The following is a 22650-nucleotide window of genomic DNA, read 5'->3' as shown; positions in this document are numbered from 1 at the left end:
AATCAAGTTCTACCTCAAACTAGTCATTGTATCGATGTCTAGGAGAAAGATATCCATCTATTTACTAAACATGAAGATTATCCAGGAGGATTGGCCACTAGTGCTCAAATTTGAAAGAAATCCCAATCAGTTTCATATCAAAATTAAACTCCCATATACAACCAACTGTTCCCCTAGAATTAACGAGAGACAAATGGAAAGAACAATGGAATTTACCTTAAGAAATTGATCTGTTGTGTCTGGGTAAAGGAGGAGCTATTGTTACAGTTTATTTGGTGAAGGAAAGGAGGAGCTCGTCTGCCTCGGTGGTAGATTCCGGTGCGTGGAACTCATCAACGTCAGTGGAGGAGCTCGTCGGTGTCGGCGGTAGGTACCAGTTCGAGGAGCTGCAAAGCTTGGGCGAGAGAGAGAGAGAGAGAGAGAGAGAGAGAGAGGTGATGTTTGGGGAAAAGAGTGAAAAAGAATTAGGGCTGTTTTGTTAGTAGGCAATTTGGTCAAAAAAAACAAAAGGAAAAACAGAGGGAAAAATATTTGGGTTAGCGCCAAGACGTTTATGTATTGCCACGGCTTCTTTCCGTCATTTTTTTTTTTTTTTTTTTGGTAAAGTACATATACAAATACATTTTGCGACGGCAAGAGCAAAAGGCGTCGCAATTGAGTACAAAACTACTACGGCAAAGATTTTCCGTCGCAAATGATAAGACTTAATCGCGACGGAACATTTTCCGTAGCAATAGGGTATCAATTGCGACGGCAACTGTTGCCGAAGTAAAAAGGCGAAGCAATTGCAATTTTTTTTAGTAGTGTAAAGCTTCTGGACAGCAGGTAAATTTTTCAAGAGTTCTGTGTCTTTTAGTAAGAATGTTAATTGGACTCAGGAGGAGTTGGCTGGCATGTTGGGTGTTAGTGTTGTGAACTGCCATGAGAAGTATTTGGGGCTGCCTACCTATGTGGGACGAGAGAAAACGACAAACTTTCAATACTTGAAGGAACGACTGGAGAAGAAAGTGCAGAATTGGGAGGGTCGCTTGTTGAGTGGGGCGGGTAAAGATATCTTGATCGGGGTAGTGGCTCAATCCCTCCCTACTTATGCAATGAGCTGTTTCCTGCTCACTCAGAATTTCTGTGATGATATTCAGAAGATTTGTGCTAAATTCTGTTGGGGAAGTAAGGAAGATAAAAGAGCAATCACTACAAGAAAAGTGATCTTTCACGACACAATATTTACGGCGTGCATTATATGCACGTCGTAACTGATATGAAAAGCACGCCATAAATGGTACTCTTTTGTTACTTCTTTTACGGCGTGCACAACGTGCAGGCCATAACCTATATAATTAGTTCACTGTTTAAGGCGCATTTTCCCGGCCCCGAAATATTTTGCTAAAAATTAAAGTTCCCTCTCGAATGAAAAAGTAGAGATAGAAAGAGTCGGGCCTAAATCTCAGCCTTCCTCTCTCTCTCTCTCTCTCTCGCTCGCAAAATCTCCAAGGACCGGTGATGATTCTGGTCGATTCGCCGAAAGCCCAAGCATATATTCAGAAGTCCGACACAAGGACCGTGATGCTTTTGGTCGATGACGGTGGCGAGGAGCGTAGCGATGTGAGCTCGTCGGTGTCGTAAGCCCTCTTTCCATTCATCTCAAAACCCTAACTCCAACTAATCAAACCAATTGTTTTGGATTTGTAGGTGTCAGCATCGGAAAGGCAGGGTATCACCAAGGCGGCGACGGTTCGGTTCTCTATGTCGGCGACGAGAGATCGGAAATCAGGGATTGAAGAAGAAGCGGTCACGAGGTTGAAGCTGCGTGAACTTCACTGTTTTTCTTTGTGCCTTTTGAATTTGAGCTTTTCTGGAATTGTTTTAGTTGCATTGGATTGAGGCTGAATGACTAATTGCGATTCTAATAACTTGATTAAGTTGTGAGCTGATTGTGTATGATTTGTGGTTGCTGTAGGTGAATTATTGAATTGAGCTTCTGTTACCGTTGGGTAGGCCTGGCATTTGAGCCCGTAACCCGCAAACCCACCCGAAACCCGCACGGAAAAAGCTCGCACGAACCCGTCCAATTATTAATTCGGGCTAAGAAAAGCCCGCACGCCAAAAACCCGTAAATTAACGGGCCGGGCCGTGCTAGACCCGTTAGGTCCGTTGGAACCCGTTCAGTAATTTCTGAAATTTAAAACCCTTTCTACTCTGCTGAAAGAAAGCGATCCATGACTCTTTGCCATGCTCTCTGCCTCTCTCGTAGACTCCATGACTGCATCTCTCTCTTCTTCATCCAAACCCACAATTTCAGAGCGAGAGAGATCTGAGCTGGGATTGGGTTCTGAAGTGCTTATTGGGATTTGGGTGGAAACAAGGTAGTGAAGGTACCATCTCTGATCTCTCTCTTCAGTTCTCAGTTTGTCTTTATTGCTTTGATTAATCTGTGCTCTTTTGTTGTTGAAAGTATGGATCTTGAATCCTTGATGGATTAAATCATTGAATTTGTATCATTGGGTTTGGTTGTTGCTTCTCTCTGGAGTGTTCACCAACAATCGCAAACAATGAAATATATAGTTTGTTTTTGTTGCTTACAGGTAGTGAAGGCAAACCCGTAATCTGGGTTGTTGCTTCTCTCTCATGTCTTTACTGTTTTGTTGCTTCTCTCTCATGTCTTTCTCCTGTCTCCAATACCCACAATTCCTTTTCTTTGAAACCCTTTACAGTTTTTGCAGTTTGGTCAGTTTTTGGATATGGGTTATTGTGTGTGGTCTGAAATTTGAGATTAAAGTGTTTTACTTTGTTTGAGATTAGTATGTGTTTGAGAACCAGAGCGACTTCAGCTTAGGTTTAATGCCTTGTGCTGCTGCTGTGCCAATCAATATACTATGTGAACACCCAAAAACTCTTCTGTAGTTATGCTTCATGTAGCACCTCCCCTGCTTAATTTACGTGAAGACCATTGTTTAATCTTTAACAAAACCTGGTTGGTATTTGATCAGGGAGTATTGCAGTACCATTTTTTAATTATATGGATTAGTGTGTAGTCATGTGTACGTATGACTGGAATTGCACATGCATTGTTCATTTAGAGTTATGTCCTAAGTTGAATACGAACAAGGCTGAAGCTTATAACTACTCTCACCATTGTGCAATTATACTTGAATTGGTACAATTAGAAGATTAACCTCAGTATGTTTCTTTTTTTTTGTAGATGAGTACAAATGATGAGTCCCAATTTAGAAAAAGAGCGTGCTGAATTGGAGGATCTTACTGAAGACATATTTGATTTGACATTGCAAGATAGATCCGAAGAAGGAGATAGCCGCAATTAAGATGATTTTGACGTATTTTATTTAGTAAATTAAATATCTATTTTATTCAGTACATTAAATATGTATTTTATTTAGTACATTAAATATGTATTTCGAACCTATTTCAATCTTTGTAGCTACTATTATCATTGATGCTATTTCATCACTCATTTGAAAATCAATTTCTGCAATTGAAATATTTAATTATATCTACTAGCTTAGCTCAATCAACATATGTATTTATTAATTAGCGGCAGGGTATGTAATGGCCTATTCTGGCTTGTGATGAATATATTATTTCGCCCTGTGGGCTTGATTCAAAAACATATGTATTTATTAATTGATCTGAATATTTTTCTCTAACAGTTGATCAAAGAATGAATCAAAAAATACATAAGTCTTAACAAATTTTAATGGATTTGGGAAAAAAAAAATTATATACATAGGTCTAAGGGCTAGTTTGGGATTGCTGCGACTTTTTTAAAAAACTGCTGCTGCTGTGTTGCGAGAATAATCAACTGTGAATTAAAACAGTTTCGTGTTTGGTAAATAATATTTTTAAAAGTGTTGTCAGTACATAAAAGAACTGCAGAGTGTGTTTTAATCCACAACAGCTTCTAAAAGCAACCTCTAGGCTGCTTCTAAAATCTGCTGCCAGTGACCTATAACTTTTAATTAAAGCTGCTTTTTATTTATTTACCAAACACAATAAAATCTAAAATTTTGAACAAAAGCTGATTTTTTTAAAAGCGAAGCAATCCCAAACGGGGCCTTAACTGGTTCTAGTTGCTTTGATAAAAAGTAAAAAAAAAAAAAAAAAAAAAAAAAAAAAAAAAAAAAACCCAATTTACGGGTTCCAACGGATAACCCGCAAACCCGCCGGATTTGGCCCGCGAAACCCGTTAAGCTAACGGGTTCTTACCGGGTTGGCCCGTTAAGAACCCGCACGGTACCCGCACTATACCCGCACGTTGCCAGGCCTACCGTTGGGTTCCAGCAGGTGATTTCATTTACTCAATTTGTGTGCTTTAGATTTTTGTTGGAATGAGTGATTGTTCTGGTGGTGATGAATGTTATTGTTCGTTTCATTCCTATTTGTTATGCTTATGTTCTTCCCTAGCGATTGCTGCATCAATTGGAGTTCTAATTCTAGGTCATAGTATACTTTTTGGTGCAACAACAATTAAGTAAACTAAGCATTCCTTTCTTTTGTTATGTAAAGACAATGGGTAGGATTTTTCTTCTATTTTTAGCTTGGTAAAACTAACAAATGACCATGTACTGGACAAATGGGACTACTTCTTGTCTCATTAGGCATTAGCAATATTTTCTAGAGAATGTGGTTTTGCCTTGTAATTTTTTGTCTAACCCTGCTCTATAGTCTGTGACGTGCACCTTGACGGCTTGAGCGTATCAATGCATATGCCATCAAATCTTCTTAACATTTTTTTCAGATGGCTGTGTTTTGTTGTCAGAAATAAAATAGTGGATTTTGCAAATAAAAAGTTTTTCTCTATCAAGTTGACCCCTTTTTCTCATTGGTCCCTTTTCTGTTATCTGATTATAAATGCGTAATTGATTGTTTGCAAATATTTGCACTTCTTAAAACTATATTTGCTTTAGTCCCGATTGACATCATCCCCTTACTCTGCGCCTCTACTTGACTCGCAGGAAGTTTGAGCTTTTTGTGAGGTGTGGTGGAAATGTATGGTTGGTTAACTTGGTTTCTTGTCTACTTTGATTTACATTAATGGTTTCTGATTCTGGAATAAAAGTGAAATATTTTTGATTAGATAATTGGCTTAATTGTGTTTTTCTATTTTGATATGCAATATTTATACATGTTATTGGGACATTATTGTTTTCACTTTTTCCAAAAATGTAGTAGCTCAAGTGGAAATGGTTCAGTACTCTAAAATAGGTTGAAATGTTTGCAGACTCATGGGGTGTGATTTGGGCAAGCAAGTGCTAAGAAGGCTATTGGTTTCATTGAGGTATGTTATGGTGTGTATCAAAATTTACTTTCCCAGGCTACAAAGCTTTCTTCAATTGCATTTTAATTGAAAGTTCTTTTCTGGTTAGGTGATACAAATGATCCCTTATAGTGCTGTTCAGCTTTTTATGAAGCTTACAAGGTATTTCTGAATCCAAATTTAAGAAAACATTGTACAAATTCCATGTATACAGAACTAAATATCTACATTTGCAATTTATAGAAATTCTTTACTGGAAAATATGGTCAATGTATAGAAATATCTACTTTTTTGATTTCTTTAATAATGCAAGGATGTTAGAGTTACGCCTAGGTGATGGGAATTATGCCATAAGATTTGGCCATCATCTCTTGATGGACCATCACTCCCCTATTTGCTAAACAATCTGCTTCTGTATAAAGCCTTGCACTTCATTTATCTGCAAGCAGGAGATTTTTTGCTCTCGAGCTTGTCTTGCACAGAGGTATTGTAATAACCGAGTTTTGTCTTCTTTAGTCAAAGTGAAATTGTGGCAGACACCTTTTCTTGTTTTAGGCCGTAGAAACCGGTGCTTTATCTCTTTCATGATTGTGCATGATTGAAGAACAAATCAATAGCTAGCAAACAGATTACTCTCCCTCATTTTCTCTGTTTCACGTCCGAAAAACAGAGCAAAAGCTCTCAATTCTCTCTCTCTCCGCCGGCCACCAATCTGTACCAAACCATCTCCCACAGCTTCAACTCGATCTTGCGCAGCTGCAGGCGGCAGCCTTTCTCTGCAGAACAACCGGATACGACGGCGGAAACCGGTTTGTTTTGAAAACCGTTTTAGTTCCAAGCTTGATAACTCGTGCTTCCGGTCACCAATACTCACCAAACTTCATCCTCGAGCTCGCCTCAACTTCCTGAAGCTCCCAGAAGCAGCCTCACACGGCGGCGTGGCCCGTAGCAGTGGCTGCAAGTCAAACCCAACCAAGAACGAAACCGGAGCTATCGATCCAAATATCTTGAGCTACAGGACGTCGTTTTGAGTGATTCTTGAACCAGTGAGCTCGCCTTGAAGTTCTGAACAACTCTCCAGAAGGGATCGAAGCGAGTAGTGGAAGTTTTTACGTCGAACGGGAGCTCGCCGGATTCTGCAAATTTTCTGGCCACCGTAGCTTCAAAGGTAGATTTCGATCCCTTCCTGACGTTTTTAGATAGCATGCTTTTAGAGTTTTTTGTTAAGCATGTTGAGATGAAGAGAAACAGCCCAGCCCTGACACCATTGGCGGTGGTCGGCGGCGGCTCTGCCACTAACTCCGGCGGCCATTTCCGGCCAACTCCGGGGGTCAAAAATATAGTTTCTGTGCATTTTTAGACTCTATATTTCAATACGATCATTTCGATATATTATACGCAATTTTTGGATATCGTATGATTAAGTTATGAATTCTTAAGTTTCGATCGTTAGATTTGTGATCTGTGAAGTTAGGACCGTCAGATGGACTTGTAGTTTTGATATGATGATCTTATGACTGTCCCAGTGGCTTTGTGTGGTCATGGGCGAAGATCCGACCGTTGGATCTTCGTATAAATGCAAAACAGTGATTAGGGAGGCGATTCGTGAGAATCCGTCCGTCGGATTTTCGTATAAATTTGTGAAGATGTTAGTAAGGACGATTCAAGAAGATCTGACCGTTGGATCTTCGTGATAATTTTGGAGGATGATCCTAAGGGCGATCCGTGAGGATCCGACCGTTGGATCATCATATAATTTTGATCTGACCGTTGGATCATCATTAAATTAGAATCCGACCGTTGGATCATCATTAATTTAGAATCCGACCGTTGGATTTCCGTATATGTGTCGTTTATGAATGATTGCTAAGTTAAGGTCATGTTTGATTAGGTGATTGACGGTCTTCCTTGGGTGAGCGATTTCGGTGTGTATTGTGTTAAATTGAAGACGCAGCGGGAATATCGAGGTGAGTAAACCTCACGTGGTTCATATTACGAACCGAATAAATTTAGAGGTTTTGTCCATTTACCCCATTTATAGGGATTTTTTTCCTACTTACCCCATTAAGTTTTTTTAATTCTCTCTTACCCAATACACTCTAAGGGAGTCTTCCCTAATACCCCATTAATATTTTTTTTTTGTTTTTAATTTTTTTTTAATACCATTTTACCCCTCACCCCTTTGTTACTTAGAGAGAGAGAGAGAAACCATAGGAGATTTCGCCGAAGCCCGTCACTGGCCGCCGGATTCCGGCCAACTTTTGCCTGATTCCGGTCACCGGTCGCCGGATTCCGGCCAACTTTGCTTGATTCCGGTCACCGGCCGCCGGATTCCGGTCACCGGTTGCTGCCCACCGGAATTTGCTGAAAATCTCACCGGAAATTTTTTTTGCCTCCAATAGACGTCTATTGCCCCCCAATAGACGTCTATTGGCCCCCAATAGATGACTATCAGCCATGTATTGCCCCCCAATAGACGACTATCAGCCATGTATTGCTCCCCAGTAGACGTCTATTGCCCCCCCAATAGACGTTTAGATTACCGAAATGGTAATTAATCTTCCTAAAACTACACAAATAAAACTTTGATTAAAGAAAAAAAACGAGGAGACTACATCAATTCAAAACATCTATTGCCCCCCAATAAACGTCTATTGCCCCCCAATAGACCTGTATTGCCCTTGACATAACACCATTTTGTAGCTTGTTACTCCAAAATATTTATTGTCCTCCAATAGACGTTTAATAGACCTCTATTGCCCCGCAATAGAACTTTTCTTTTTTCATTTTTCTTTCAAACCTGGCATTCTGCCCTCATTTTATAAAAATGGTAGCATCACCATTACCTAAATTTGCAACAAAATCAAAGCCAGCATCATATTCATCTATAGCTACAACACGTTCCTTTGAAAAAGCACCCAAAATTCAATACTAAAATATAAAAAGAAGCCAAAACAGAGTGCAGCAAAAATGATATCAACAATTCAACAAACAAGAAGACCTATTTCCAGGTGACCCAATCTTTAATAAATGGCCCAGTCTCATAACTCACAACAGAAGCCAAATTGACAAGAACTTGCTTGCAAAAACGGCTTAAAAACCCACCAACCTGTTCCGATCAAAACGATCACTGTGAACAACAAAACACTCAAATCAAATTCAAGGTTTTCATGAGTAACAACCCGCCCGTGAGGATGTGGGTCAATATCTGACCCGAAATTGAGAGCGAAGAGCCTGGCAACGGAGAGAGTCTCGACGGAGCATCGAAGCCGGACGAGCCTCCGGTTGGGCGACACCCGCCTTCCACTTCTTATTAAAACGACGCCGTCGTCAGCTTCGTCAATCTTCCAAACCCAATTTGGGTCTAAAAAGCTCTGATGATTACACGCCGAACTCGCTCCTACCCACCATCACCTCCGTTTTCATAGGAAACTTCGACTGCGTCAAGGTCATGACAGGCGACGTTTCACTCTCCGGCGACGAGATCAACAATCTGAAGCAGATCAATCACTCCATGGCCGCTTCACAGAGAGACATAGAGAGAAGAAGAAGAACTGTGATTCTGCAAAGAGAGATGAGAGAGACAGATCGAAGTTGGCGTCTGGAGAGAGAGAGAGTGGCAGTGGAAGTAATTGTATAATTGAGTTGAGGGCAAAATGGTCATTTGATGTTAATTTGGATAGATGGGAATAAAAATCTGTTGTTTGGGTAAGTGGGATCATTTTTGTTCAATTCTGTGCTTTGGGTCAAGGACCCATAAATTTAATTACTTTATTTTGTCGTAATTGTGTGAAAATATTTATGAAATAAATATTTGTTTTAAATCATATGGGCTTGATCAACTACGGTCCATAGGTAAGTAAAATGATTTAATTATACAAAATGAATTTCACGATTTTTATGCTTGAACTATAGTTGGTATTAGTAATTATCCCTGAGCGGATAATTACGTATATATATATTTACGTGGTTATATATGGATTGGTGTGACATGGAGATGTGTGATTTTATAATGATTTAAGTGATGTGAAATCGAAAACGTGATTTACCATATTCATTTATGATGATAGTGATTGGTGAAATTATATTGAAAATTTATGGATGACGTGGTATTGAGTGATGATATGATTGAGTATGGATTGGTGATTTTTGGAGTTGTATTTTGAGTACATATATATACACAATAATAGTACGTATTATGGTATTATTGATCCTATTGTGTGAAAGAATATTATTGTACTCGATTTTGGTTTTAGGGTCAACATAGTGACCAGTATGGGGGAATCGGATGCTCTAATACTAGGTGGATGATGAGCTACGATTGGTTGAGTTTAGGGTCAACATAGTGACCAGTATGAGGGAATCGGATGCTCTAATACTAGGTGGATGATGGGCTACGATCGGTTGAGTGTAAGAGATGCCATAACCCTTATCGGGTGATGGGCTAAGTTGAGTATGTGTATCGGATGTTCTAACCTATGTTGATGAACTACGATATTGACAATTATGTCGGATGCCATAACCTAGGCCAGGTGATGGGCTACGATTCAGTTAGAGCTCTAGTCTGTCAGTCACCGTATTTGTATAAATACGCTTTCGGGGTTTGAGAAGAAAGATGTGAGTTTAGATCCCGTATTAATCTTTGGTGATTTAGAGTGGTGATTTTAGTGACTGATTTTGGGGATTGTGGATTTCTTCGTGGATGTTGTGATTGTTGGTTGTTTTGCTTGAGTTAAAAGAAATATGATTTAATAAATCAACCGTTCATTTCTTGTTTACTCATACGAGCTGTCAAAAGCTTACCGGGTTTGGTGTTGTTGCAATCCCGGTACACTATTCAAATTGTGTAGCGGGTAATCCTGCAGGTCAGGAGAATCAGGGCGGTGATCGTGCGGGTTAGAGTATTTGTTATAGATTTACAGCAATTGTAATAGTGAGGTGAGTTAAGCTCATTTGAGCCTTACAATTTGATTTGGTGAGAGTGTGCTGTAATAAATAATTTGAGGATTTGGTTTATTGTGATATTGAGAGGTGTGAAGTGTGGTTGTTTGTGAGAAAAAAATTCAGGACGTTATTTGTAATTGTTATTATTCATGTTTCGGACTTTGAATTGACTATTCAAAATTCGGGGCGTGACAGGTATATATGCATTTATTATTATCAGTATATATTCTGAAATGAGAATGTCATATGAGGATATCTTACATGACTGGTATGAGTATTGGATTTGGTTCATGATTGGCTATTTGTGTGTCTTCTCTGTTGCTAGACATTTTTCTTTTTGTTCCATGATTGGCTTGCAGAATTGACATTAATAACTTCTTGAAGGATCTTGATGCATGTTCAGCTCCAGGAAACAAAACGGTCCACCTAGCAGCTCTTATGGGAGGTGAAGGATTAGATAAAGGTCCTTAATCCTTTATCTAATCTTCTGTTACCATCTTCTCTGTTAATCATTCAATTTGATTAACAGACAAATTATACAGAGTCCTTTAAGAAGCATGGTTGCCAAAAAACTGAGCTTGTTTGCTACTTTTCAGCTTCCTACTAACATGCATGGAGGGAATGGAAAGGTTGCATACATTGATACTGAGGGAACATTGTATCCTTTTTCTTTGTCCATCCAAACTAATATTTCATGTAGCTTTTTATCAACAAAGGATGACCAAGAATTATCAACAAAGGATTATACCTGTTGACATACAGGTATAATCTGGACATATATTGTTCTCTAGCTTTCAATTGTACCATCAAATTGTGAAATGTTTATTTATTTACAATTATCATGTATTCAGTGTGTTTTGATAAACAAATTGAGTTGTTAACCTTAAGATTTTTGCGGCAAGATATGCTTTGAAGAAACACACCACTGACAGACAAGTATATTGCTTCTCCCCATCTACTGAGCGAATTCCAGGTTGTATAGTCTCCTCAATGTCAAGGTAACTATAATCAATGCACTGTTATGTGCCCTTATTTCTCATTTCTTTCTCTACAGAACTTGATGCTTTGGCCAATAACCATGAAACTATTTCAATGGCAATCATCTACTTGTTCCTGTGCACCACTGAGTTCAAACTTCAGAGACACCATGTGGAATGTGATATATTGTGATACCATGTGGAATGTGGAATATTGTGATAGATATCATTCGCTAACTTATCGATTTTATTAGTCAAAGGATTAAATGATGTAATGGGGTTTAGTATATCATTATTACACTTGTTGTAATATGATTATTGTGGTTGATTGAGATAATTTTGATGAAGAGTTTCTTTTACATTGGGTATGTTGTACATCTATTTTGTTTCAATAAGTGCATGAACATGATATCTAGTAGCTGCAATGTTGGGGTGATCCTGGAACAACTGAAAATAAATTGATTTTTTTTTTAAATTTTGCAAAAGACATTTACTGCGTGCAATGCGCGTCGTAAATGAAAATTTAAGGCGTGCTTCTGAGCACATTTACGGCGTGCTTATGAGCACATTTACGACATGCTTTTGAGTACATTTACGGCGTGTAAATTGCACGCAGTAAAAGTGAAAATTTGAGTTCAATTTTACGACGTTGTCTATAAGAGCGTCTTTTCGTGCGCCGTAAAATGCCATTTACGGCGTTTTTTGCTCGCCGTAAATGACCTACTTTCCTGTAGTGAATCCACTGGAAGGTATGGGAGACTCTTTGTAAACCAAAGGAGGAAGGGGGTTTAGGGTTTCGCAACCTTTGGGCTTTTAATATGGCAATGTTAGCAAAGCAGAGATGGCGAGTTCTACACAATCCTGAGTCTTTGATTTCCATAATATACAAGGCTCGCTATTTAATTTCCTACGTCTTCTTTATGGGAGGTGGTTGGCCATAGCTCACCTTCCTGCTCGTGGAGGAGTATTTTTGAGGCGATGAGTGTTCTGAGGGAGGGTGTCTGTTGGCAGGTGGGGTCCGGGATGGATATTTCTATTTGGTCTGACCCTTGGTTGCTACGAGCTCCTTCTTTCTTTCCTATTGCAGTTCATGTCCATCATTCAGTTCAAAAGGTCAGTGATTTAATCGTTAATAGGCAATGGGATGGAAATTTGATCAACCAAGTCTTTTTACCGGAAGATAGGGATTTGATTCTTTCTATTCCTTTCAGCTCAAGGGAGGTTGAAGATAGGAAAGTATGGTTTTATGATTCTACAGGCGCTTTTACAATCAAGAGTGCCTATAGAATGCTAGTATCGGGATTCCATGACCCTTTGGAGCAATATGAGGGTGTTCTAGCACCGCTATGGAAAACTAAGATGCCTACATCGGCGAAGGTATGCATCTGGAAGATTCTACATAATATTTTGCCAGTTAAAACCGGTATATTGGATAAGTTTGTGGCACTGGAAAATAATAATTGTGTACTATGTTCTTGGGGGGGGGGGTGGGGATTGAGAGTGTGGAGCATTTGTGTAGAAGCTGCCCTTTTACACAGCTCAGGACACATCAGGCTTTTGGGGTGTGTTTGGAGGGGAACAACATGGCGTTGTCACTGGTTGATTGGTTTCTGTTTTGCCTTCAGACTCTTCCTGAAGACTCGTGGTCTTTACTTTTGTATTTTATGTGGGGTATTTGGAAGGAACGTAATCTACGGGTTTGGGATGACAAGAGTTCTACAGTGGGGGATTTGGTGTTTGGGTTGAACAGCAGGTTGTGTGACTACCATTTTCATGACCAAGCCCCACAATTGGGGCAGAGGGGAGGGGTCCAGGCATCTTTGGAAAGCCCCCTCGGAGGGGTGGGTGAAAATTAATATGGATGGTTCTTATGATGGTCCAACTAGACAGGGTGGTATTGGTGTGATCATTAGAGATTTCTCTGGAGCCTGTGTTGGTAGATTTTACGGATTAGTCGGTAATGTCTCATCCGCAGAACAAGTTGAGGCGTTGGCGGGGAGAGCAGTTGTTTCACATGCTCTAGAGCATGGTCTCTCCCTGGTGATATTCTAGATAGATTCTTTGTTACTTGTTAATGCAGTCAAGCAGAGCGTCATCCCCCATACTTCCCCTTTGGGTCGTGTGTATGATGTATTATTTGTGATCTCCTTCAGGTCTCAGGTTCTTATTTTACTCATGCTTATCGTTAAGCTAATTCTGTGACTCATAAATTAGCTAATCATGCTCGTTCCTTTTCTCAAGATGTTAGTTGTTGGGTCTGTTCCTCCGTATTTTATTTTGGATGTAATTGAGAAGGAGTTATCTCCTAATTAATAAAGAGTTATCAGTTGATTCAAAAAAAAAAAATCACTAAAAACCTATCATTATAAAATAAAATAAAACTGGTCACACCATTTCCGACAGATGAATGGTTGTCAAAAGTCTCCCATAAATTATTAGTCAGGAAAGGCTGAATAAAACTGGTCACACCATTTCCAACACACTAAAGCCAACGAATTATTAGTCAATTATTATTCAGGAAAGGCCTCCCTTAAATAAGTAAAATAAAACCATTAAGCATTATTTATTATATTCCTCATCCATTTTCAATTTCCAGTTTCACTACACACTGACTAAAGCATTTAAAGCTATTGAAAAAGAATAATTTATGTTAAAGCTATGAGGATGTTTGTAATTCTGCTAGAGGTCAAAACTCTATGTCCCCTTCTATGCATCATTTTCATTATAATACAATAAGTCAGGAGTGGGAATAAGCCTCCCAGCTTAGCTGGGTTCCAAACCCCTTCAAAAAAAAAATTATAAAAAACACGGAAAAGTTCATGTGAAAAACTTCTCTTTGTTAATTAGAAATTAGTAGTTATGTTCACCGAAAAGACAGTTTTAAATGTCTCGTACTGCGCTCAATACCTTGTTATAGGATTCCGGAGAAAGTAGGTTTTGGCCATGCCAATACATTTAAAAAGTTTCAAAGGACCCGTAGTGCGCTCAATGGACTACTCAGCTACCTCAATGTGGCAGGAAAACCGAAGGAAAGTAGATTTTGGCAATCATTTGATATTGATCTGTACTGCGCCCAATGCGCCCTTGTTATAGGATTCCCAATTTTGGACGGCTGTTTCGCCATTGAAGAGGAAGTCCTAGTGACAATCAGGTTTTGGATGTGTCTCAGTTCGTAATTGTGAGTCACATATATATGTTAGAAATGTGACTCATATTTGGCGGTTCATTCTCTTACAACTCGTAATCCTAGGTGGCCAAATCTTCGTAAATTTTGGTAGTCATATTTGCAGAGAATGTCACAAGTCGGCCAATTCGTTAGATAGGTAACTTCTGGACTCGGTCCCTTCTTTCGCCGGAGACCAACTTGTCGCCTCTGTTTGTTGTTTTATGTATTGCTTTGCTCTTCTTCTACAGACTACCCCAAAAAAAGCAGCCGACTTTGGCTTCACATTAGTCCATTTTTATCCAAAAACTAATTATCGGATTGTAAATCCCTAAGTTTGCTGAGTGTGACTCAGTTTCGTTAGAGAAAAGGGTCTTAGCGTTTGACAAAAAAAACCAAAAACGGTTATATACCAACAAATGATCTTTGTACCAGATAACATATACACTAAGGAGACAAGATCGAGAACTTGTTTTGAAGGGTAGTGTATAGAAAAACACCATTCGTATTGAAGTACTCATACACTACTACGAATGGTAGATCAGCTATCTTTTTACATTAGTAAACCAGCTTCATGTAGTCGTAGATCATCTTGATACCAAAACAGCATGATCTATCACACATCGCATGAAGGAGGTGGTCTACTAAATGCCCCAATATATTAATTCAACGTAAATAAAACCCCTTTTTGTGATACCAAACATCAAATTATTTCACGTTGAAGAGAAAAATGTCTCCGGATTGTACAAGAAAAGCCAGGAAAGTACGTCTCTACATACAAACAATCTTCACACAAATGAAAGAACTTAAAGAAAACTTGAACCAAGTTTCTCAAATTAAGCCACCAGTGTAAGGCACTCCTGTTTGAGGCAACCAACTATCCCCCAGCACGAAGTTTGACACTGTAAAATTTTCAGCATCATTTGCATTTATCACATGGTAACCTGGCCATGTAACTCTGTTACTAGTGTCGGCTCCAGGTCCTCTATTACCGTACTCGGCATAATACAATGTGCTCAGTGCAAAGTCTCCACTCCATGCGAGCCAACCAGCAGGATCAATCAAACTATCCATGAAATTCTGCAAGTAAACCGTCCGCGAATACTCCTTCCATGGCCTCCCAAGATATGTCTTGACAGTGAAGTTACTTGAAGCCAAATCAGCCGAGGCTGTAATGGTGCAATTCTGGATTGAAGTCCCTGTGTTCTGATTCGGGTCCGTTCGACCCTGAGCTGTGATGGGAGTCGATTGGCCTTTGAGGGGCTGCCGAGGGTATATGTTACAGTTTTGGAAAACAACTGCAGCATTTCCAAATATGAAATCAACCGTTCCGTAGATGTCACATTCTCTGTAGAATTGTCTCATAGAATGTGTGTATAAGGTGTCTTGGTATCCCTCAAAGCTACAGCTGTAGAAAACTGACAAGTCAGCTCCATTTCGAACTGCAACTGCTTGCCCCATGCTTGGTCCAGCAGTGTTTCGAATAGTTATGTTGACTGCTATAAACCCTGGTGCTACCACAGCTGCAATATGACATAGTTAATGTTATATATTAATCATCCATTTGTAAATGTAAAAGTCTGTGTCACACTTTTAAATTCAAAGATTCTTTTAGTCTAACATGTTATGTTAGCAATCTACCGTATTATCATGAAACTCACCTAAAGTGGCAGAGTTGAAGGTGGTTGAACCGCCTCCAACGCTGTTGCTTCCTGTGATGATCGTCTGATTAATACCGTCTCCGATCAGCAACAAGTACTTCTTTTTCGATATAATTGATACATACTCTTCATAAACGCCGGCAGTGACATATACCAAGAAGTAACCATCACTAGCAACAGAGTTATTGGGTGCAGCATTGATAGCATCAGTAATGGTAGTAAAGTTTCCACTTCCATCTTGGCTCACAACCACAATGTCCTTCACCACAACTTCTTCATCTCCGGCTTGAAGAAGGTGCCTTCTTCGATTTATAACGGAGTCGTAAACTGCACGCGCTTTGCTTGACATTTTCAGTGACAATCGCCCCTTCCGGAAACTGAGATGCTTTTTCAACTGGTTTGGTGTTCCATTATTTTTGTGATCCTTTGGGACCCAACCCTTTGTAACCAACGCTAATGAGACACTGTACAAATTTGTACCATTAGAGACGGAGACCAAGAGATCATTTTGGACTGAACTCACAGATTGAAGGCCATCAGAACACGTCTGCTGGTTGGTTAAGATAGCACTGAGCAAGGTTTGGACATCATCAGCATCCGAGCTAGGAAGAACATCACTTGTTTTGTTAACAGTTTCGAGGGTGTTTGACAAGAAATCATTGTTTAACAATGCAAGGGACTTGCAATCCTCGAGGGCTTGGATTTCCGGCTGTGATAAACTGGAACCGCCTTGAAGATATTTGTTGATCAAATCCAGAAGCTTTTGGGATTGGACGAATGAGTGTTGGACTGAAAAGCGGCCAAAGTCATAGACATTGGCATTTTTGTGAGGGAGGACGGAAATGCAAACAGAAGGGTGTGGAGTGGACTTGCATATGGTTTCGGGCGGAACAGAAGTGCCGAGAGGAACATCTGAAGCTAAAGATTGAGATAATAGCAAGGAGAAAATGATGAGGAATAGTGATAGTGATGAAGTTTCAAGAGGATTGATGAAAAGCTTAGAAGCCATTGAAGAATTTAAGGCCGGCTGGCTAGAGAGGAGTACGTCCTATTGACTTATGAGGAATGCAGTGGACAAATGAATTGGTCAAGGGGGTTTGTGTCCTATTTATATGATTAGGCTGCTACAACTTGACTAATATTTAATTTAGAGAATATTTAGTGGGTGAAATGCATTGTATTTGACAAATTATAAACGTGTGATGCTGTTGAGAATGATACTTGCACTTTCTTGAGTAAAAGAGGAGACCATTTATGTTCAGACCACATTACATGCATGACACATATTGTGGATTACATTTGACTCTTCCCTAGTTCTAAATTTTTTGCAATCCCCTGATTTAGTGCCTTGGCAGCTTCATGTTGAGTGGGGCAATTACTTATATCGTATTTCTCAAATGCAATTCCGATCTTCACATATCTTTCGGAAAGGGAATCAAGTTGCGGATGCATTGGCGAATTATGGTGCGCCCTCTAGTGATCTAATTTGGTGGGACCTAGCTTCTCCTTTCATTGACAGACATTTTCATAGTGACCGTTCGGGAATGCCGAATTTTTGTTTTCGTTAGTTTGTCTTTCCTATAGCTTATTTCTGTTTTGTATGGGAGGTTCTGGTTTTTGGTCCCCCTCCCCTTGTATTTTTTCTTCTTCTTCTTCTTCAATAAAATCTCAAAAGTTAAGGTGGCTCTTTGCCTCTCTTAACCTTTGACTTCAGCCAAAAAAAAAAAAAACATTTGCTAGACTAGCTTAATTGACTAGATAATATGTATGAAAGTTATACCAAGAAAAACCGCATTATCATCGGGAGCTCGGTTTAAGACTCAATATTAGGGGTATAAAGGTGCTTTAGGAAGGTCCTTTAAAACGTGAGAAATATATAGGGGTGTTAATGAGCCATGCGGAGACGATCCGATGATGATGATTAAGCTTGGCTAAAGGCTGAGTAAAATTTTTCAAGCTCAATCTTGGCTTCCCTTGTTTTGTTGGTGAAATAACATTGGGTCTAGTGGTACGTACAAATCTCTCATTTGTAAGTAAAATGTTTTAAACTCGGAACACAAATGACTAATTTTTTAATTTCGATTGTTGTATAATAAAATATAAAAAAATTATTCAATTGTACAATCGCTTGAGCTTTAACAAAAGAACTAATCGTTTAACAAATACGAGTTGTTCATAACAGTGTTTAAGCTAAGCACATTTCTGTCATAAGCTTAATGTTGAGTTCAAGCTAAGCTCATTTCTCTTATGCATGCACATGAATCAAATCGAACTAAAGATAAGCTGAACATGAGCCAAACTCGAATTGGAATGAGCCAACTTAATGACCCAACAGAAAATGAGCATGCAAAATATTCTAAGTCTTGCTTAAATGCTATTTAACAAAGTTTGTTCGAGTTGGAATGCTGTTTATTTGAGATACATATATTCTTTTGCAATTCTTTGTCGTTCCACTGTCCGATGATATGGAATTTGTCAACTAGGTTGGGTTTGGTACTGCTATGTGCCTAATTTAATTATCTGTTTTGCTGGTGAAATAGCACGATCGAAGTTTCTCCCCTATTTTGTCTAACTCAGAGGTTAAGAATGGACTAATGATTGGGAGAGAGAAGATATGTATGGAATGTATTAGGTGCGGAATGTGGACGAGATATGAATTCAATTCTCTGCATAAAATTAGAGATCGAACAAAGGTTAGGCATGCATATAGTAAACCTATAATATATTCAGCAGATGGTTTTCAGGGACCAAAAGACATTGGGACTTTAGACCCAAATAAGCCTGAAATATGCAGAATAATTAGTTGTTAGGTTTGTGCCATGTTAGTTACCAAAATGATGAAAGGTTTAGGCAATATGACTATTATTTCTTAATCCTGCTATGTCGAAAAAAATTTGGTAAGCCACATAGTTTATCAGGGGAGGTGAGGATGACCTCGTGTTCGTGTAATCGCTTTCATATGAGTAATCTTCGAGCTGATTTCTGAAAACCGGCTATCATAGCGTGTAGAAACAAGAACCCTCAAACAGGCTATCATAGTGGAGGAACAAGAACTTTTTAATTTTCTTTTTTAATTGGAGAAACAAGAACTCTAAGAATCAGAGAGTTTGTGAATCTGGAACTACGGTTTTGGAAGCAGATTCATTATTCTTAAGACAGGGCACAAAGCACTGAAAAGCTCTATAGTCTGGGACTGAGTTTAAAATTTTGGTGGAGTGACTATAAAATTATGTTGACGAATTACAAAAAAATTATAATTTTAATTTGAAAAACTCGTTGAAAATTAGACTGAGATGTGGGTATCTTGCTCTGTTTAAGGAGATTTAAGTCAACTGCGGAATAATACCGTTGCAACAAAATATATATTTTAGCAGCTGCACAAACTGCACAAGACTCCTAAATGGCATTCCATTATAACTGTTAGCTATTTCGCTCCTAAACTAGAGCTAGATGAGACTTTATATAATTTAAAACATTCCTTTTGAGAATTTTTTTTTTTTTGAAATAAAATTCCGGAATTTTATTTATCAATTACGATAATTACAATCGTACATGATGGCATCCAAGATCAAATTTGGAGCATGAACAAACCATTCAAAGTTACCTTCATTCTCAAAGGCATGACTAGCGAGCCTATGAGCAACACAATTTGCAGAACGAGAAGCATGAACAAAAGAGAAAGCCCGAAAACCTCTTGTACCAGCTTTGATATATCCTTAATAATAGCACTATAAGCAGACATATCAGGCGCCTATGATGTTATAGCTTGAATGGCAACTAAGCAATCACTTTCAATAATTACGTCCTCAAGCATCATAGCTTGGCACAAATCCATACCTGCTTGTATAGCCAACAACTCAACTTGTAAAGCTGCTGTAACATAACTAACCTTATGCGCTATAGCAGCAACAAAGCTACCTTGATCAGTCTGAATAACACCGCCTACTGCACCATACCCTACTGATGGTAAAAATGCACAATCAGTATTCAACTTGAGGACACCTTCCCTTGGTGCTTTCCAAAATTGATGAACACGGGCTTTCTTATGCTTAGCATTAAGATACCTATTTATCAAGAAACTTTCATACCAGGTCATAGTGCTCAAAGAAATAGCCACTGCCCGCACTTTGAGATTTATCTGACCATAGTTTTTCATTTCGATTCTTCCATATTGCCCAAATAGTCATAAGAGGCTTGGCAAAAACTTCAGTATAGACATTTGAATAGCTTGTTCCGAAATCCACTCTTTGAAACAAATAGAATGCGACATGTAAAGCAACAAATTAAAAGGAGCAGCACCCAATATTTCTTTGGCCACTGGACAGGCACAAAAAACATGCTTGCTATCTTCATAAGGGTAACTACACAGCAAACAACCCAACTCCGCTGTATATCCTTTAGTACTTAATCTATCGTTGTAGGCAACAAATTATTACATGCCCTCCATAGGCAAATTTGAACATTCCCTGTAACTTTAGCATTCCATAAAGCCTTCCAAAGAAGTTTAAACGGATCCCCCACAGATGTTGAAGCCCTCAGATTAGCTAACACCATATCTCGAGCCACCCAATAAGCACTCTTCACAGAATAAAAGCCTTTTTTTTTTTTTCAATTTCCATGTTACTCTATCTCTTCTATCATTTCGACTCAAAGGAATACACATGATTTTTTCCACGATATTATGAGGAAAAAGAGTATGAAGTATCTATATAGACCACATCCTTGGGTCCCAGTCTATCAAATCTGCCACCTTATCAAACTCACAATGAACCGGTCTAGTCAAAGTACCAGAAGTATAAATTTAAAACTAGCTAAAATAGAGAGCACTGATGCAGAAGTATTTCTAAAGTGGCTAACCAAAATGATTTTTTAGCTACTTGGCTAAAATTTGACTCAAAAATGGCTAGCATTGCTAAAGATGCTCTCAAGATACAATAGCTTAACAACAAGTTGTATGGTTCACACCAATATGCAAAAATTGGAGGATCCCAAAAATTTGATCACAAAAAGACACAAGGCACTAAGGGTGTGTTTGGATGAGGATAAAAATTATGGAATTTAATCGAAAGTGAGGATTTTATCATTTCAAGAAGCCAATTCCCTTATTTTGCACTCTTAGCTTCGAATTATAAGAGTTAATTAGATTAAAGTCCAAAATCTAGACCCCATATTGATTGTAGTCCGCATCAATTTTTCTTGTTAATTGCAGTCCAATGACTCAGCTGCCTTTCCTTTTCCATTTTGTTGACTCAATCCTCATTAATTTTTCTTTTTTACATGACTAATATGACCTTATTGAAAGTCTTTGAACATAAAAGGCAAGAATTAATATATAGGATTAAAATTAGCAATCTGATTAGTAATTTAATATCATATTTGATGTATATCTTTCTTAAATTATTCTTATTGATCCGGTATAAAATTATGGAATTGATATGATATTGAATACCATATTTAATGTAAATCATCCCTAAAATTATTCTAATTTAAAAGATGTCTTCTATAAGTTAAGAAATAAGAATCTTTAAGAATCTTTCTAAAGCAATTTTTTGATAATGCTTTTCTTCAACACCAAAACTTCTATGGTTATGGCTCTTGTATGTAATGTTAAGTTTTTTATGAACGTGGTTCTCCTTCTTCAGCATTAAACTTTCTATGGTCAAGGTATTTTTTTGTCGGCCCAATACGATTGTAATATTTTTGGTGTAAATCATTCCATTGATGATAGCTATTCTTCTTCGATCTTCTTCTTCTACATTTTTTTTCTTTTTTGTTTTACATTTCCTTCTTAACTTACCTTTAACCTAGAAAGGAACGTGTGTGTGTGTGTATTAGTTGACAAACCACTATTGTAACATTATTCTAAGGTAAACATTATGCAATTTTTGTGGTGGATGTATTAAGAACTCAAAAATTCAGCATTTTAATTAGTATAGGGTGCGTCTATTTCCACCCTACTAAATACTTTGTTCACCCTATAACAAAATTTTTCTTTAAAATCCCAAAATTGTCCTTAACAACAATTATTAACATAAAACAATGAAAATGAGAAATCAATTTTGTTTTAATTAAAACTTTACCCAACAGACATCCTAATTATGAATTATCATAATAGCTTTCTATACCAAAAAAAAAAAATTATCATCTTAGCTTCTTCATCGCTAGCCGACCAAACAAATAATTAGACAAAATTTTCAAGTTATACCAACAAGTGAAAAGCATTGTTGGTTAGTATTATTTTGTTCTACTTCATGTGACTCGTGTTTGATTCTATGTCATAGTAGTTGATGAAGGGAGAAAATAGAGAAGAGGAGAAAAAAAAAAAAAAGGATATGGCTATTGCCACCCTACCATTTTCATAGTTCACCCTACAAACATTTAAATTATTGAAAGACTATATTACCTAAGTGCAAAATGACTAATAAGTATACTGATTTTGTAAAATCCAAATCTATAAGGAAAATTAAATGCATAACCAATTAATTAAATACAAGACTACTTAATTTTTCATTGCATAACATTAATCTTTATCTTCTCAACCTAAATTTGAATTTATTAATTTATTTTTTTTAACTTTTTGTTGCCTCCTCAACGTAATCTGTGATTCAATTCACAAAACTATTAGTGTTAACT

The 22650-nt window shown here is 38.1% G+C and overlaps 1 protein-coding gene and 1 long non-coding RNA gene across 2 annotated transcripts; one reads left to right on the top strand and one right to left on the bottom strand.

Moving 5' to 3' along the window:
* The first annotated feature begins 2200 nt into the window (after positions 1 to 2200).
* On the top strand, positions 2201 to 3481 carry LOC133741753 (uncharacterized). The gene is made up of 2 exons (XR_009862101.1): positions 2201 to 2372; positions 3200 to 3481. It is a non-coding gene; the product is annotated as an uncharacterized LOC133741753 (long non-coding RNA).
* Positions 3482 to 15070: 11589 nt separating this feature from the next.
* On the bottom strand, positions 15071 to 17060 carry LOC133745833 (probable pectinesterase/pectinesterase inhibitor 20). The gene is made up of 2 exons (XM_062173992.1): positions 16018 to 17060; positions 15071 to 15879 (listed from the first exon to the last, which is right to left on the bottom strand). The coding sequence occupies exons 1-2, from the start codon at positions 17024 to 17026 to the stop codon at positions 15188 to 15190; spliced, it is 1701 nt and encodes a 566-aa protein (XP_062029976.1). The 5' UTR covers positions 17027 to 17060; the 3' UTR covers positions 15071 to 15187.
* Between the last annotated feature and the right edge of the window lie 5590 nt (positions 17061 to 22650).

The sequence above is a fragment of the Rosa rugosa genome, chromosome 4 (genome assembly GCF_958449725.1).
Source record: "Rosa rugosa chromosome 4, drRosRugo1.1, whole genome shotgun sequence".
In the NCBI taxonomy this organism is placed as follows: Eukaryota; Viridiplantae; Streptophyta; class Magnoliopsida; order Rosales; family Rosaceae; genus Rosa; species Rosa rugosa.
The sequence above is the reverse complement of the archived record's forward strand: the minus strand, read 5'-3'. Positions and strand labels throughout refer to the sequence as shown.